General features: G+C 39.7%; 2 protein-coding genes and 4 non-coding genes across 6 annotated transcripts; all 6 read left to right on the top strand.

The window, feature by feature from the left end:
• Nucleotides 1-478: 478 nt before the first annotated feature.
• hectd3 (HECT domain containing 3) lies at nucleotides 479-9,782 on the top strand. The gene is made up of 20 exons (XM_073491577.1): nucleotides 479-534; nucleotides 931-1,389; nucleotides 3,101-3,354; nucleotides 3,444-3,579; nucleotides 3,830-3,951; nucleotides 5,054-5,167; nucleotides 5,793-5,875; nucleotides 6,012-6,177; nucleotides 6,694-6,775; nucleotides 6,906-7,088; nucleotides 7,316-7,368; nucleotides 7,480-7,648; nucleotides 7,738-7,851; nucleotides 7,957-8,046; nucleotides 8,251-8,457; nucleotides 8,585-8,714; nucleotides 8,920-8,994; nucleotides 9,125-9,206; nucleotides 9,327-9,398; nucleotides 9,566-9,782. Exons 2-20 carry the CDS (start codon nucleotides 1,036-1,038, stop codon nucleotides 9,648-9,650), a joined length of 2,571 nt encoding a protein of 856 aa, XP_073347678.1. The 5' UTR covers nucleotides 479-534; nucleotides 931-1,035; the 3' UTR covers nucleotides 9,651-9,782.
• A 1,165-nt stretch (nucleotides 9,783-10,947) lies between these two features.
• On the top strand, nucleotides 10,948-14,748 carry rps8a (ribosomal protein S8a). Its single transcript, XM_073490644.1, has 6 exons — nucleotides 10,948-10,970; nucleotides 11,932-12,038; nucleotides 12,326-12,425; nucleotides 12,681-12,856; nucleotides 13,442-13,571; nucleotides 14,593-14,748. The coding sequence occupies exons 1-6, from the start codon at nucleotides 10,967-10,969 to the stop codon at nucleotides 14,700-14,702; spliced, it is 627 nt and encodes a 208-aa protein (XP_073346745.1). The 5' UTR covers nucleotides 10,948-10,966; the 3' UTR covers nucleotides 14,703-14,748.
• LOC141017483 (small nucleolar RNA SNORD46) lies at nucleotides 12,088-12,194 on the top strand. The gene has a single exon (XR_012180654.1). It is a non-coding gene; the product is annotated as a small nucleolar RNA SNORD46 (small nucleolar RNA).
• Nucleotides 12,487-12,578, top strand: LOC141017484 (small nucleolar RNA snR61/Z1/Z11). The gene has a single exon (XR_012180655.1). It is a non-coding gene; the product is annotated as a small nucleolar RNA snR61/Z1/Z11 (small nucleolar RNA).
• On the top strand, nucleotides 13,270-13,339 carry LOC141017476 (small nucleolar RNA SNORD38). The gene has a single exon (XR_012180647.1). It is a non-coding gene; the product is annotated as a small nucleolar RNA SNORD38 (small nucleolar RNA).
• Nucleotides 14,075-14,144, top strand: LOC141017482 (small nucleolar RNA SNORD38). Its single transcript, XR_012180653.1, has one exon. It is a non-coding gene; the product is annotated as a small nucleolar RNA SNORD38 (small nucleolar RNA).
• Nucleotides 14,749-15,955: the final 1,207 nt, after the last annotated feature.

A 15,955-nucleotide genomic window follows, 5' to 3' on the forward strand; every position in this document is an offset into this window, starting at 1 on the left:
AAAGTTTTAACTGCAAGAAACTATGGCTGTGAAATAATTGTATGCAATAAAAGGTATAGTTTTTCCTCTGAAGTGTATTAAAGCATTACTGTAAAGCAGCATAAAATGGAAATTACAAATTACAAGTACAAATTCATCAAAACTCTATGTAAGAGAATAAATGTGGTCCACTTCCTGCACTTCTGCATAAAAAAACAGCATACAGTCTACAGAGGGTCAATGCATGCTTTTACTTGAATCCACGTGGTCTGCCTGCACACCAAAAAGAGCAAAAATTAAAATACAAAACAGAAGCTGGATCTTATTTTGTACACTCGCTTTTAAACTAGGTAAAATCCAGCCATAACACACGGTCCAGCTGTGTACAAACGTGTCTGATTATCAAATAATGTACTGTTTTAAACATGTGTACGTCGAGATTAATGAATTTAGTTGCATGACTTTTATTTTGAAGTACAAACGACGGAAATGCGAGAGGGTCAAAAGGCATCTTCTGCGCTTCCGCGTTGTCAGAAATCCAAGAAACCCTCAACGGTAAATGAGTTTCACATTTTAAATACTTGTTGGCGGTAAAGGTACATTAAAAATAAGTTTCTAGACATAACTCTGACTTGTAACCCGTGAGATATTTCTTTCTACACTTTCTGAATAAGACATCAGCTGTCGTAAACACCGCAGGTTACGCTTATTTACCTAAAGCCTAGCTAGCTTGCTAATGTTAGCTAACTCACTCTAATGGATTAAGGAAGGAGTTGATAGTTTTCTCACCGTCAGCGAACTTTGGTCAGATTTTTTGACCTTTTACACACTGTACCGTTACACTCCCGATTAAAGAGAGCTGGGAATTAAACCAATTCAATAGATTTGTCTGCGGGTCATTGGAGCCTTTGTTATTCACGAATATTCGGTTTTGTTTGGTTTGTTTGACAGGAGCATCCCCTCTGTACCAGGCAGAAAACAAAGGCAGGACAGTGGTGTAATGTCAGCTGACGCCCCCCTGCTGCTGAGCTGCTGACTGTCACCTCCATCACCATCATGGCTCTGGGCGACAACCCTCACCTGCTGCTCGGCAGGATCCGCTTCCTGAACAGGTGTATCGAGTGTTTCAAGAGAAGCGAGCCGGTTCCGGAGTGCCTGTGTTACGTCCCCAGAGAGGTGTGCTACAAAATCTGCAAGGATTCATCGTCCACCTCCTCAGCCTCCTCCGGACCGTCTGCAGGAGGCTCCACCGTCGGAAAAACGCTCGTCTCCGTCTTTGAGAATCCACACCAAACCCCACATATTAAGAAATTATGCAAGTACAACATTGAACCAAAGAAAGGGACATGTATCCGGACAACAGGGGAAGAATACCGCAACAGCCAGGGCCTTTGGGTCAAAATCATCAAGGTAAGCTGCTGTCTCTCTCCAAAGACACATTATCTTGCAATAAAGGAGGTGAACAATGATGATGAGCACACTCCTCAAACTAAGCCTGGCTGATACCGGATTTTTGGGGCCAAGACTGATATTAGGATTTAATAATTATAAATACTCCCAAGCATTTTCTGTGGTGTCATGACTTAGAAAAATAAGGTTTCATACCTCATATTGGACAAAATATACGCCAATATCGATATATTGGAGATAATATAGGTCAATATCAATATGTCGGTCAGGCTCGAACTGATACACTTATAATTTTGTGGTAAGACCTGCAATAAATCTACTAATTGTACTACTAAATCAAATTCATTTACTCTTGGGTGCCAAGTGGTTTGTGTAATTTGCACTACAGCTGCAACAATTAATCGATCAAAACGATTATTTGTCAACTATTAAATTAATCGCCAGCGAATATGATAAATGATTAATCACTTTGAGTAATTTCTTGAGAAACAGAACTCAAAGTTCTCTTATTAAATGTGCATATCTTCTGGTTGTGGACAAAGCAAGACATCTGAAGATGTCATCTTGGGCTTTGGAAAACACTGATTGACATTTTTCTCCATTTTCTAACATTTTATCTGGACCAAACAACTAACTGATTAGTTCTTGTCACAGCAAGAAAGTCCTGGGTTTGAATCCACAACTGACCAGCTTTTGTCTGCAGTGGTTTCTTTGCACATTGTGTCCACAGTCCAAAGATATATGGGAGAGGTTAATTGGCAACTCTCCAAAAGAAATGCTGTTACAGACAATAGCTGGATGGTTGGATGTACTCTGAACTCTTAATGATAAAATAAAAGTGCAGGAGTAAGTTGGTAATGTGACAATTATGAGCATGTTGAAATGCAACTTAAGTTTTCATTCTTGTTTTGCTTTTGGTGCTAAATAAGGATGTGTTTTTTAAATTACAGTCTACATTAAAGCAAATTTCCAGTGTCAGTAGGTTTCATTTACATCAGTTCCATAATACGGAAAATGTAGGCTGAAGTCAGTAAGCATAGCGAAGTCAGACTCGCCTTATAATGATGTTTGAAATGATAAAGTCTTCCTCAAAGACACTTTAACATATTTACAAGAGAAGCCAGAGATCAGACCACCAACCCTCAAATAATGGATATTTTACCTCCTGTCAAGTTACACACAACTACACAACTTCTCATGTCATTTTCAATGCCTTCACGCATCGGTTCCCAATCCCAACTAGGGGTCGCCAAACCTTCATGTGGTGTAATGAGGCCTTCCTTTAAAAAAAAAAAAAAAAAAAAAAAAGAGGAGCTTAGCAAGTGTGTAAAATTGATAAAAAATGTTTAAAAAAAAACCTTATAAGGACATAGAATTTTATTAATGTAACTAAAAATATCAGGATCTTTAATTCAATTTTCACAGGAAATAATCTGCTCAAAGTTAATCCAAATTGCTGTTGTTAATCAAACTCCCTGCAGCTATCGTGTTCATTTGTACATTTGTATTGTACAGTTCATCAGTTGTTAGGTACCGTAATATGAAATATCCATTAAATATGTCAATTGGTGATATATCTCCCTAAACAGGTATCATGGTAGGATTGCACAACCCAATTTGTCCCTATTATGCTGGGTCACTTTTTTTATGTGTGTTTTAAATGTGTTCTACAGTAACACATGTTGTTTCAATGATCCATGTCTGTGTCCAGGAGCAGATGGAGGAGCACCGTCCAGGCATGGAGCTGGAGGAAGGCTGGATCCTGGTGTGTAAACACACAGAGGGAGGTGACAGGCTGGTGCCGGTGGAGTCGCCGGAGACCGTCAGCAGACAAGAGCAGCTCTTCGGCTATGACCACAAGCCCTGCAACAGGTGGGAGCAGGTGGTGAATGTGGAGAATGCGCTTTACATCGGCTCCAAACCCAAAATCGCTGAGAGGGACGATGCTGCCGTCCAGAAGCTAAGGTTCGCCTGTTTGCGTTAAGTCAAACTAGAGATTCAAGACTTGAGATAGCAGCAGAATGTCAAATGAAGCTGTTGTTTAACTCTTCAAGGTATGTTCCTCCCACCTGGACGTATGAATGTGACGAGGACCTGGTGCACTACTTCTATGACCACATAGGGAAAGAGGATGAGAACCTGGGCAGTGTCAAACAGTGCGTGACCAGCATTGATGTTTCTTCATATTCGGTGAGTCACATTCACTCAGTCTAGAGCAGTCTGCCCTTCCACAAAAGCAGAGATTTAGGAGTTTGAGTCTGATTTGAAGTCTGCGGTTGTGACATTTTCCAGTCAAAAAAAGCTATTTGAATAATAGGTTACCTTTGTCGTCTGCTTTTTCACCTTGATGATATTACAAATTTGACAGAAAGGGTACATAATGATGATGTTACATTGAGTGGTATGCCCCATGTCAAATTACTTTGATATTTCCTTACAGGATGATCCCAGTGGAGGGGTGAGCTGTCTGACAGACGGCGACACTGAAACTTACTGGGAGAGTGACGGCATGCAGGGACAACACTGGATACGCCTGCACATGAAGAGGGGCACTGTGGTGAAGTAAGGAGCCGAGCAACACAGTTCATAAAAAACAAAACAATAATCACAACTTCAAGGTGTTTAAGGGGGATTCCAGTATTTTTAAACCTGGGCCCTATCAGTCCAGTAAATCACCTCAACCAGCGCTGGAACGTGATCCTTGTGGACAACTTTGACTGTGCTTGAAGTGCTTGTTTTTGCTACTGACAGGTTGAGATTGTTATTCTAAGTGTCTGACAACATGATGGAAAGGATCCATACAGAGATGAACCTTTTCTTAGAGCATAAAATCCTTTGGTTTTAATGGGAAACAGCTGTTCTATCGCTCTCCTCAAAGCCACCAGACTCCATTGACAAAAACAGTAACTGTACATTACACTTCATTGCAACTTTACAGAATCTAAATAAAACTCACCAAAGCCGTCTGGTTTAGTCTTTCCACTGATGGTCAAAATAAACTCTTAATTCACAGACTGTTTTCTCCCCACTGCTTCTCTGATTTCTGACCTCCCTCTGTCGTGTCCTGACCCTGTCACGATACTTTCACATCTAAGTTGGTGAATTAAAGGTTAGTTTAGAAACAACCGGAGCTGGTGATTGTTGGAACAGTAGAAAGACGAAAAAAATAGTTGGTTTTGGTGAGTTTTATTTTGTTTCTATCGAGTTTGAATGAAGTGTTGTTTACGATGATAAAATTACAGGTTTTGTAAATAGAGTCTGGTGAATTTGGTGAGAGTGATATAACGGCTGTTTCTGGTTAAACAAAAAGGAATATACTCTTCGACAAAAAAGGTCTGTTTCTGTAGTAATCCGTTCTATAATGTTGTCAGACAGATAACAATCTCACCTTGTCAGGGGCGAAAACAAGCACTAAGTGAACATACTTTGGTGGTCAAAGTTGCCCCTCAAGGAAAACATTGTATGTACTTATGTGGTGCCACACCTACATTATGCTCTATCAAGAGGGAAATAATTCACGGTCACTGATACAGTATACATGCAGTAAGCCATGATATGTTTCATGTTTGCTTAAACGTCAGGTTCCTCATTTGATCCTTTATATTGTTGATAAATCGTGGACTTGTCTCTATTGTATATAATGACAAGCCTCTTTGCTCCTCAGTAAGCTGATTTTGACGGTGGACTCTACAGATGACAACTACATGCCCAAGCGAGTCACGGTTTATGGAGGAGAGGGAGACAACCTGAAGAAGCTGAGTGATGTCACTATAGACGAGTGAGCATTTTTAGAAAGGATTTTTTTCAACACAATTCACTAAATACCCTGGGTTTGACAGATATGCTTCAGAGTATAGTATACAAGCTTTAGAGGGAAGACTTACAACTTATACCACTAGTTTTGAATTAAGAGACCATGCTTTCTTTCAATGTGTAAAGGTCCCATGTCATAAAAAGTGAGATTTCCATGTCTTTGGGGATTATAAAGCAGGTCTAGGTGCTATAAATCCTGTGAAAGTATCCAACTGCTCAATTCACAGCCCGTATTCAGAAACTGTGCCTTTTAAATGAGCCGTCAAAACTTCTGTAAGTTTGTGATGTTACAACTATCACCGCCCTCAGCAATGCCCACCTCATGGCCATGGTTGCAAAAACACAGGCATCATACCTTTTGATATTATTTTGTAAAAGGGTTTAGATTCAGGGAGGAAGCCTTGTAATTAAAGGCCAACATCTACCTGATATATTGTTCTAGCCCTGTTAATGATATGATGTTCTGCTAAAGAATCAGAAATAAAAGTGTAATTTGTTATTATGAAGCCTATCAGCTTGCTGCACTGAGCTTTTTCATCCGTAGGAAGTTGACCAAGAATTTACACATTTCTGCTCTTTTTTGCCTCTAGCAACCTGATTGGAGAAGTATGTGTGCTGGAAGATATGACGTCTCACCTGCCTGTAATTGAGATTAGGATTGAGGAATGTAGAGGTAAGGCTTGTAAGCATGTTTCTCTATTTATTTTTAATTATTGAAACATGTAAATACAGTTGATTTGGCTAAAAACCTTCTATAGTGATGTCATGAAGCTTAAACTCTGTTTTTTTTCTCTCTTTTGGTTTCATAGATGAAGGGATAGACGTCCGGATCAGAGGCTTGAAGATCAAGTCGTCGTGCGAAAGAGACTTGGGTCTGAATGCTGATGTTTTCCAGTCCTCTAACCTGGTGCGCTACCCTCGTCTGCAGGGCAACACATCTGACGTCCTGTACCGCAGAGCACTGGTCATCCAGAGGTAGATCAGTATTCATCTACTGCCAGGGTTCTTTTAGCCGTGAGAATCATTGTGGAGTTACATTTTTGGCACCAACTCTGTGTTTCTTGTGAGAAAAATGTGTCCCCGCCATGCACACAAACACATGGCCCCCCTGCAGGGAACCAAGAGGGAATTATGACGGAACCAAGAGGGAACTAAAAGAGAACCAGGGGGAACAAGGAGAGAAACAAGAGGGAACCAATAGGAAACAAAGAGAAAGCAAGGAGGGAAACAAGAGGGGACTAGGGGTGAATCAGGAGGAAACCAGGCAGGAAACAGGAGGCAAGCAGAAGGGAACCAGGGAGAAATTAGGAGGGAACCAAGAGGAAACAAAGAGGGATCCAAGAAGGAATCAAGAGGGAACCATCTCAAGAAGTCATTAAAATCTCAAACCTACAAGTTAGATTCAATTCTCTAATTGTCTTTATTGTATTTAAGCATTTAAATATTTCTCAGTGTTTGTGCAGGTACATTTATTTGTCTCGCTTTCTGCAGGTTCATCAGTCTCCTGGACAGTGTTCTACCACACCTGGTACCAGCCTGGGACTACAGTCTGGGTACCTTCAACCAGATCAAAGTGAGTCACCGTGAAACCTTTAAATATATGATACTGACACAGAAAAACAATTTAAACGCCACCTAAAAAAAAGGTCCAAAGTGAAATTCCAACCAACAGTATTTACTTGTGTGTTCTTCTGCCCCACTAGAGCATAAAGCAGTTCCTGCTGCTGTCCAAACGCCGCTCAGCCCTCATCACACAGTGCCTGAAGGACTCAGAAACCAGTAAGCCAAACTTCATGCCCCGACTCTACATCAACAGACGTCTGGCCATGGAGCACAGAGACAACCCCTCTCTGGACCCCAGCTGCAAGAACGCTGTGTTAAATCAGGTATTAAACACTTACTTTATGGTGACATCACTTCGTCAAACTAGACTCTTGAATTGCCTTGAAGTGTGAAGCATAGAGGTTACTTATTCTTTCCATGTGATGACATTTATATGTGCTTGAAGGATTCTGATTTTAGAGTTGAGAGTCAGTTTAACATCTGTCAGACTCTGTGATGAGTTATGGGTGCGCTTACTGTTGTCTTATGCTTTATATTTCTCTCCTTGCAGGTGTATGAAGGTCTGAAGCCATCTGACAAATTTGAGAAAACTTTGGATTATAGGTGAGCTTTTGTAGGCTTGCATCTCAGACTCATGTGTCCGATATTTCTTGCATGAACATGACAGTAACTCCAGGGTGTTATAATCTACGGTCTTTCCTCTGGGTTTTTTAGATGGCCTGCTCGGTATGACCAGTGGTGGGAATGTAAGTTCATCGCAGAAGGAATCATTGATCAGGGAGGTGGATTTCGGGACAGCCTGGCTGACATGTCTGAGGAGCTTTGCCCCAGCTCAGCTGAGTGTCCCATGCCTCTGCCTTTCTTCAGCCGTACGTCCAACCAGGTAATCACCACACGGTTAAGATTCAGTTGCACTTCAGTGTTTTCAGAGGTCGTGGCTTTTTCTTCACCTGACTTTTGCTCGTCTCTCAGGGGTCCTTAGAGGCCAGAGATTACTACGTCCCTAACCCGTCCTGTAAAGAGTTCCAGAAGTATGAGTGGATCGGTCAGCTTATGGGAGCTGCTCTCAGAGGAAAAGACTTCTTGGTGAGTGATGCTCACTCTCCACCTAGTCAGTAACATCGCTATGAAAGAAGACTGAGTAAATGGAGATACCTGATTTTCTGGCTTCTTCTGTGTGCAATCCTGCAGGTCTTGGCTCTGCCCGGGCTGGTGTGGAAGCAGCTGACTGGGGAGGCTGTCAGCTGGAGCAAAGATTTCCCCGCTGTCGACTCTGTGCTGGTGAGGACATTGACATTATTACAACTGCTTAAAGGAGACCTATTATGCTTCTTTTTTTTCTCCGTTTCCTTCAGTGTTATATAGGTTCTTCTGCATGTAAGATACAGTATATTGAAAGTTAAAAACCCTAAAGTCTTAAAGAGACAAGATCTTATTCTAGTCATTGCCTGAACTTGCCTGCCTTAAATTTGGATGTGTGCTCAGGTAAACCTGCTGGAGGCCATGGAGAACATGGACCAGGAGACGTTTGAGTTCAGGTTTGGTGAGGAGCTGGTGTACACCACCCTGCTGAGCGACGGCCAGATGGTGGATCTCATCCCAGGCGGCAGTAATGTGGCCGTGCGTTACGAGGACCGCAGCGAGTTCATCCGCCTGGTGCAGAAGGCTCGGCTGGAGGAGAGCAAGCAGCAGGTGGGACTTCAGTGTTATTACACTTTGGCTTCTTTTGCTTTTATTTTTCAGTATTAACTCATCCAGTAATTATGGTGCATATGGAGCTGCTGAATAAAGTGCCTGATGAACTGTACGTGTGTTACAGATTGCAGCCATGCAGGCGGGGATGTTGAAGGTGGTCCCTCAAGCAGTGCTGGACCTGCTCACCTGGCAGGAAGTGGAAAAGAAAGTGTGTGGAGACCCTGAGATCACTGTGGAAGCCCTGAAACGACTCAGTGAGTGTCCAGCCAAGAATTTACCTTCGACTATAAACACGTGTTTTCTTTATTGATTGAATAGGTGGCACTATGTTTGTTTTTAGATATGTCAGCAGCAAAGACCTGTAGGTGCTTGACTGTAGATCTTCTTCAATTAAACACTAGTAAGGGCTCTACATCATCTTATCTTAATGCATCAATGTTGTTTCTGTCTCCCTACCAGCACACTATGAGGACCTGGAACAAAGTGACGTTAGAGTGCAATACTTATGGGAAGCACTGACGAACTTCACCAACGGTCAGTTCCCTGTTTAGGTGTATTTGTTGTGCTGAAAATATACAGTACACCTCTGTATGAGAGATGAGATGAGGACTATGAACTGATATTAATGGTGGTGACTGACAGTGATTTTTTATTTTGTTTTCAGAGGATCGCAGCAGATTTCTGAGGTTTGTAACTGGGAGAAGTCGTCTTCCTGCGCCCATCTACGTCTTCCCTGACAAACAAGGGTCAGTGCAAGTACATTGTTAAATAAAAGCGATCATAGCAAAATTCCCGTTGGCAATTTATAGCACGATAGCTAATCATTCATTCTCTATTTTGACATTTTGTTTGTTTCCTGATTTTAGCTCTGAAACAACCGATGCTCTTCCTCAGTCCTCCACGTGTTCCAGTACTCTTTATTTACCCAACTACCCAAGGTAAACTAATGTTTTATGTTTGTATGTATAAAATCTGTTTCTATATAATAATTTGTTCTCACATGTACTCTGAGCTCTTATAAGGCAGATAACTTTTGAGAAAACTGATTTTTTTTTACATTTATTGCCTCACGTCCTTTCCTCTCCTCATTTGTTCGGTCCTGCAGTGCTAAAGTTTGTGAGGAGAAGCTGCGTTATGCTGCATACAACTGTGTGGCAATTGACACAGACATGAGCCCCTGGGAAGAGTGATCTCTCTGCTGCTTCACCGAACAAACCACTGTTGAATGGAGAAATCTTGCCAAGTTTATCACAATATCATATATCACAACTGCCAATTAATCCTAGCTGTATATAATAAAGAACTATATGGAAACATGGAAATGACTTTGGTGTTTTTTGAATGAAACATTAAATGAATACATGTGTTTAAATTTGTTTTAAACGGGTTGTGGCAGGCTTGTTTATTTCAATGGGAGGTTATAAGAAGATGTTTGACTGTTGGAAAAGTGTCATTATGAATAATGTTTATACTTACATGTTATTACTTATATGTAATGATAAAACATTGTTCATCTTTTTGTTCTATTAGGGAACTATCATATTAATAGAGTAAGATGCTTTAATTCGACCCTATCCTTTATTTTACTTTCAGTTGAAATTCATTGTAACTTATGGGTTAACTGGTAACCAATAAGAAATGCATTTTAGTAATTATTTACTCTGAATTATTTGCCTGTGAAAAGTCTGTCACCATTATCATAAAAAAAATAATCTGTCACCATTTTATTTATTTATTTATTCATTTATTTATTTATATTCTCATATTCTGCCATCCCCTGTTGTTACTTTAGTCTTGATCTCTGTTCCTTACACATTGAACTGTTGCGACTCATTAGTCTTACATTATACTAAAAAAAGACTGAAAAAAATAATACTTTAAAACAATAAATAAATAGAAATAAAGTTGACCCCGTGACCTAAATTTCCGCATACAAAATAGATTGTGTAGATTTTTTTTCTACATTAACTCACTATATATATATATTCATTGATACATTTACATATCGAATTAGAACATTAAAAATAAAATACGAAAGTTATCAGTAATCAAATTTAGTAAATTATGTAATTAAATTGTATTGACAAAATATTATTATAGTGTTATAATGATCGAACAAAAGTATATATATATAAAATAACTGGAATATAATAAAAAGTTATATTTGATTCATTGTTTCATCATTTTAAATCTTTAAAAAACAGAAGGAAGATATTTATAAAAAATAAAATAATTGAAGGGGTCAGTAAAACGTTTTGTACATGAAGTAAATTAATTCCTAAAGATTTGTTGAGGGGAATAAAATTGTTTTCGAGTAAGTACAACAAGGATAAGAATGTATTATTATTAACAACGATGAGAGAACAAAACCTCACCCGGAGAAAATACACCCAAGAGTACGTCCATCGAAAATACCGTTCGCTGCTGCGTGAATTCTCGCGAGAACACGTGGCTTCAAACCTCCCCATGAGCCTTTGCGATTCCTCTTTCTAGCCGGCGCCTGAGAATGGGTACGTGTTTTCATGCTCGGGTCGGAGGGAGAATCCTAGTCCATCTGGTGTTTTAACGAAGGAATATTCCTAAAATGGTTTGCCATATTATAGCTAAATGTTATTTAAATAGTATTGGCTTTAACTTAAGAGACTGATGTTAGATTAATGTATTTTATTGAAAAAAAATTGCAATGGATGTCTGAAGTGCTCCAAGATGGCTGCTCACATTGGCTATGTAGCTAGCTGCCAATGTTGAAGTGTGCTTAAACGGGCCACGTTGCTGTCCTGGAGGATTTATAGTATTTTACTAGGTTTCAGCGTTGTGTATTCAACATGTTTGCTTGTCAGTAGTAAAATTTAGTATTGTGTACAGCGGGGTTAGACTTACGCTAATGGGGAGTGAATGTTAGCATTAGCTCGTAGGATGGTCGTGATCGTGTCATGCTGCTGCTGCTTTACTGAAACACTTTGTAGAATACTACGAATAGTTACTCCGTGTTTTACAAGGTAGTTGGGTGCACTGACTTAAATTTATCTCATCTTTTTGAAAACAAGTCTATGAATAAGTCAACAAAGTAGTACGTTGGACAGTGGAGATGCATGCTGCTTCCTCAAGGCCACGTTATGATTGAAGAAATTGAAACTTTAATTAGCTTGCAGCAATGCTTTGAGTTTGTGTACATCACCTGTACATGTATCCAGTTGTGTTGGACATCCAACTGTGACTGAGGTTGTGGTCTTAATCTAGTTTAAACATGATACTCGAAAAGTCTAGCAATGTGTCGAACGGTTAGTCATGAAGGGAGATTATAGGTGCTTGAGTGACATGATGAAACTCTTTAAGCGGAATCCTAATTAAATGCGGACAACCTACCTTGGAGAACTGATTACTCAAGCACAAATAGTTATTTTGTTGTCAACGTCTTGAGTTTTCCAGAAATCTAACTCCTGGTTTTTACTGTTTTTCCATTTAATTCAGGTATCTCAAGGGATAACTGGCATAAACGCCGCAAGACCGGCGGTAAACGCAAGCCCTACCACAAGAAAAGGAAGTATGAGCTTGGTCGCCCTCCTGCAAACACAAAGGTAAATAAAGCCAGCAGTTGCTAAATTATAACTGGACTCAATGTTCTGTAGCGTGAGTGATGAAAACATGACCTTAGGTAGGTCTTTTTGGGCCGTCTTGGTTCAAAGCTCTGGGCTTACCCATGATAGGACTCGTCATAGTTACACTGACACGCTTTAGAACATGCTTATAGTGCTGTTTCTAACAAGCAATCAATTCAAGCCAGAATGCAACCTTTACACATGAATAATGAATCGTGTGCATGCTAATTGTGTCAAAGCTAAAATAAAATGTATTATTTCTTTAGATTGGAGCTCGTCGCATCCACACAGTGAGGGTCCGTGGTGGCAACAAGAAGTACCGTGCTCTGAGGCTCGACGTTGGCAACTTCTCATGGGGCTCTGAGTGTAAGTTTTTTTTTTTTTTTTAAAATGCCACTTTGATTTCCAAATGGGCGTTGCACACTTCTTTCCATGATGATAAACTTTTGTCAGTTCTGCTACTGAATGTGAGTGCTGATAATGAAGACACCTGAGAAAGATCGTTTCCTCGACTGACATGTGCTGCAGTTTAAAATTTATTAGAACAATATTAGTAGTTGACCAATTAAATTTTCCTTTACTAATGGCACCTGATATTTTTTAATTTTATTTTGTACACAGGCTGCACACGGAAGACCAGGATCATTGATGTGGTCTACAATGCCTCCAACAACGAGCTGGTCAGAACCAAAACCCTGGTGAAGAACTGCATCGTCCTTGTCGACAGCCTTCCTTACAGGCAGTGGTATGAGGCCCACTACGCCACTCCTCTGGGACGCAAGAAGGGAGCCAAGCTGGTATGTGGTGAAAAATACAAATGTCTCACCTACCTTGTTGTTCACTTGTGATGAATACAACTGTGGTATACTAATTGGAGTATTTTTGACTAGACTCTGAGGTGCTGCCATAATGGGTTGAAATGCTAAAATTTAAATCACTGGACATCATAGTGCAGATACATTTCTCTTGTCATCCCCCTACAGTGTGATCAACACAGCATTATAGTCAAAATGCGTATCGACATCATCCTTCTGTCTAGGTCCAACTTTTAGTTTTTTCTTCTCTCCACACATTGTGGAAAGACACACTGAGGGCTCATTTTAAGGGTTGCCTACTGTGTATTAGAGCAGAAATTTGCAACCAGAGTCACAACAGAGCAAAATTGAAAGGCTTTTTCTTGTCATGGCAGCTGTTAGATCTGGTTCACGTCTTTCCATGATGATAAACTTTGTCAGTTCTGCTACTGAATGAAAGTGCTGATAATGTAGACACCTGAGAAAGACCTGTTAACAGTTTTACACATTCAAACCCCCTGTTGTTGCCCAGCAGTGAACTTTACTCAAGTGTTTCATGTTAATCTAATGAGTTCTGTCCTTCTGTAGACTCCTGAGGAGGAAGAGGTTCTGAACAAGAAGAGGTCAAAGAGGACCCAGAAGAAGTACGATGAGCGTAAAAAGACAGCTAAGATCAGCACCCTCTTGGAGGAGCAGTTCCAGCAGGGAAAACTGCTTGGTGAGTCAACATGTATATTCCGTCATAGTAGCTGTCAGAAATATGTTTGTTCTTTACCTGCATCACTGGTGCACATCTTTTGAAGGATTTGACCACTGATTGGCTATACCCTCAGATTACTTGGGTCTCCCAGCAGTTTAATTTGCAAAGAAATGTTTCTGATAACAAATGTCATCAGTTGTGAAATACTTCAATTTTTGCCTCTCTAGCATGGGACTGAATACTTGCAAATTTTCATTTTACCAATTCAGAAGACAGGGTTATTGCTAAGACTTCAGAATATATTACATGTAATTAACTTTGAAATACAGCAATCCTCTTGTCATGGCGAATGCATGCTTCCAGGGATGTGACATTTGGCTAATCTCATCCTTTTGGATAATTTGCCCAGTCTGGGGGTTAAAGTTCAGTTCAACTTTAGACTGAATTTTCTACTTGCATTGTAAAATTAGTCTACATTCAAGGGTGGTCTTTTATGTATGAAGTATGATCTGTTTTATGTCTTTCTATGATGATAAACTTTGTCAGTTCTGCTACTGAATGAAAGTGCTGATAATGAAGACACCTGAGAAAGACCTGATCTGACATCTGCTGCAGGGTTAATTCACCCAGTTAAGATTTCTGAAGTTGCCCAATCTGGGGGTTGAAGTATAGGAAGTTAAAAATTAGCACTTGCCCCTTTGACCTTTTTTTGCAGTTCTATTTAAACATAAGTTTTTACACTAGAATGCTTCAGTCTTGTGATTTGTATAGCTGAGAGCGAGGCAGTGCGCACACCAGCTCTTTAAGACAGGTGTCTGATTTTAAAAGCAGTCACTGGAAGAACCAAAAAGTCCTGCACACTTGTACTCGCTCATCAAAGACAAACTTCTATTCTAATCTTACAGTAGTATTAACTCTATGAACATTTTGTAACCTCAAGGCTAACCTTGACCATTTTCTGACATTATTCAGCGAAACCTTGTTTGGGTTGAGTTTACACAGCTTCTTGACCAATCTTGTTTCCTTGTCCCTCCTGCAGCTTGCATCGCCTCCAGACCAGGCCAGTGTGGCAGGGCAGACGGCTACATCCTGGAGGGCAAGGAGCTCGAGTTCTACCTGAGGAAGATCAAGGCCAAGAAAGGCAAATAGATGTACAGCTGTTTGATACGTCAATAAAATCCAAACGCCCCCACAACTGTCTGCTGTCACTGCTTTATTCTTTCTTGGTTTAATGGTGTTGATGTGAAGGTTCATTCAAACTGAATCTTGGTGACGGATTATAACGGTCACTTCACTGGGATGCTATTGTTTTTAATCCAATCAAATGTAACGTTCAAGGTTATTGAGATGAGGGGTAATTTATGAGTTTGGGCAACCAGGCATTGTGTAAAAATAATCATGCAATTAAAGATGAGAATCTAGGAATAATATAAAATACTGTGGTAAGTATTGAGTATGAACATTGAAAACATCCAGAAGGCCAAAAGCTATGGATAACTGATAGATACAGTATATACATTTGCATGTAAAATCTAGTCTTCAAAAACATTAAATTGGAACATTTTCTTTTGAAATTTACTGTATAAAGAAGCAGTGAAAAATACTTGGGAGGAAGAATGCTTGGAAAAAATAAATCTCTGGTTCTCCTTAATTGATTTTGATATAGTTTTTTAACTGTCCATTATTGAGTCCAACCGTGTTACAGAATGCAATGCTAGACCAGTGGACTGCTTTTCAGAACCTGGTGCCTACATTACCCACAATGCAACTTAGCCACTGAGTGACATCACTGGAAGCGTGACCTATACGCACCAAATTACTGAGGCTAATTCCTTGTATGTAGAAAACCGACTTAATAAACCTCACTGGTTATGACTGTTGAATCTACAATTAACATTAAATCTGTTTCATTGTGAGGATTATGTAAGTATCATTGCATAGTTAATTGTTGTTGCACTATAAAATATAATCATGATCAGTGTTGGAATGTAACTAAGTGCATTTACTCAAGTACTGTACTCATTTTGAGGTACTTTTAGAGTATTTCAATTTTCTGCTATTTCTAATTCCACTCCACTACATTTGGAGGGAAATACTGTACTTGACCACTACATTTATTTGATAATTACTAATTACTTTGCCAATTGCAGTGTGCAGAAGAGCCAAAGCCAAAAAATTTCAAATTAATTTAGCAGCAATAACTAAAAAAAACCCACTGTTTTTGATAATAAGAAAAAAATTATGAATATGGGACCTGATAATCAGCCTTGCAGGTAACTGATCAACCCATAGTGTACAGTACGTACTGCACATACGTGTGAATATATATACATACAAGAACAATTTATCACGTAGCATATAGGCACTGATCAAAGCACATAGTATATAAGCACATTAAAACA

Source organism: Pagrus major, chromosome 21, assembly GCF_040436345.1.
Source record: "Pagrus major chromosome 21, Pma_NU_1.0".
In the NCBI taxonomy this organism is placed as follows: domain Eukaryota; kingdom Metazoa; phylum Chordata; class Actinopteri; order Spariformes; family Sparidae; genus Pagrus; species Pagrus major.

What these genes read in the sequence shown, in the direction of transcription:
- rps8a (XM_073490644.1), top strand. An exon ending in GCAAGAAGGGAGCCAAGCTG is followed by an intron (nt 12,857 to 13,441) that starts GTATGTGGTGAA and finishes GTCCTTCTGTAG; the next exon opens with ACTCCTGAGGAGGAAGAGGT. An exon ending in CCAGCAGGGAAAACTGCTTG is followed by an intron (nt 13,572 to 14,592) that starts GTGAGTCAACAT and finishes TCCCTCCTGCAG; the next exon opens with CTTGCATCGCCTCCAGACCA.
- hectd3 (XM_073491577.1), top strand. Translation starts at nt 1,036, where the DNA reads ATGGCTCTGGGCGACAACCCTCACCTGCTGCTCGGCAGGATCCGCTTC. An exon ending in TTTGGGTCAAAATCATCAAG is followed by an intron (nt 1,390 to 3,100) that starts GTAAGCTGCTGT and finishes GTCTGTGTCCAG; the next exon opens with GAGCAGATGGAGGAGCACCG. An exon ending in TCAGCCGTACGTCCAACCAG is followed by an intron (nt 7,649 to 7,737) that starts GTAATCACCACA and finishes CTCGTCTCTCAG; the next exon opens with GGGTCCTTAGAGGCCAGAGA.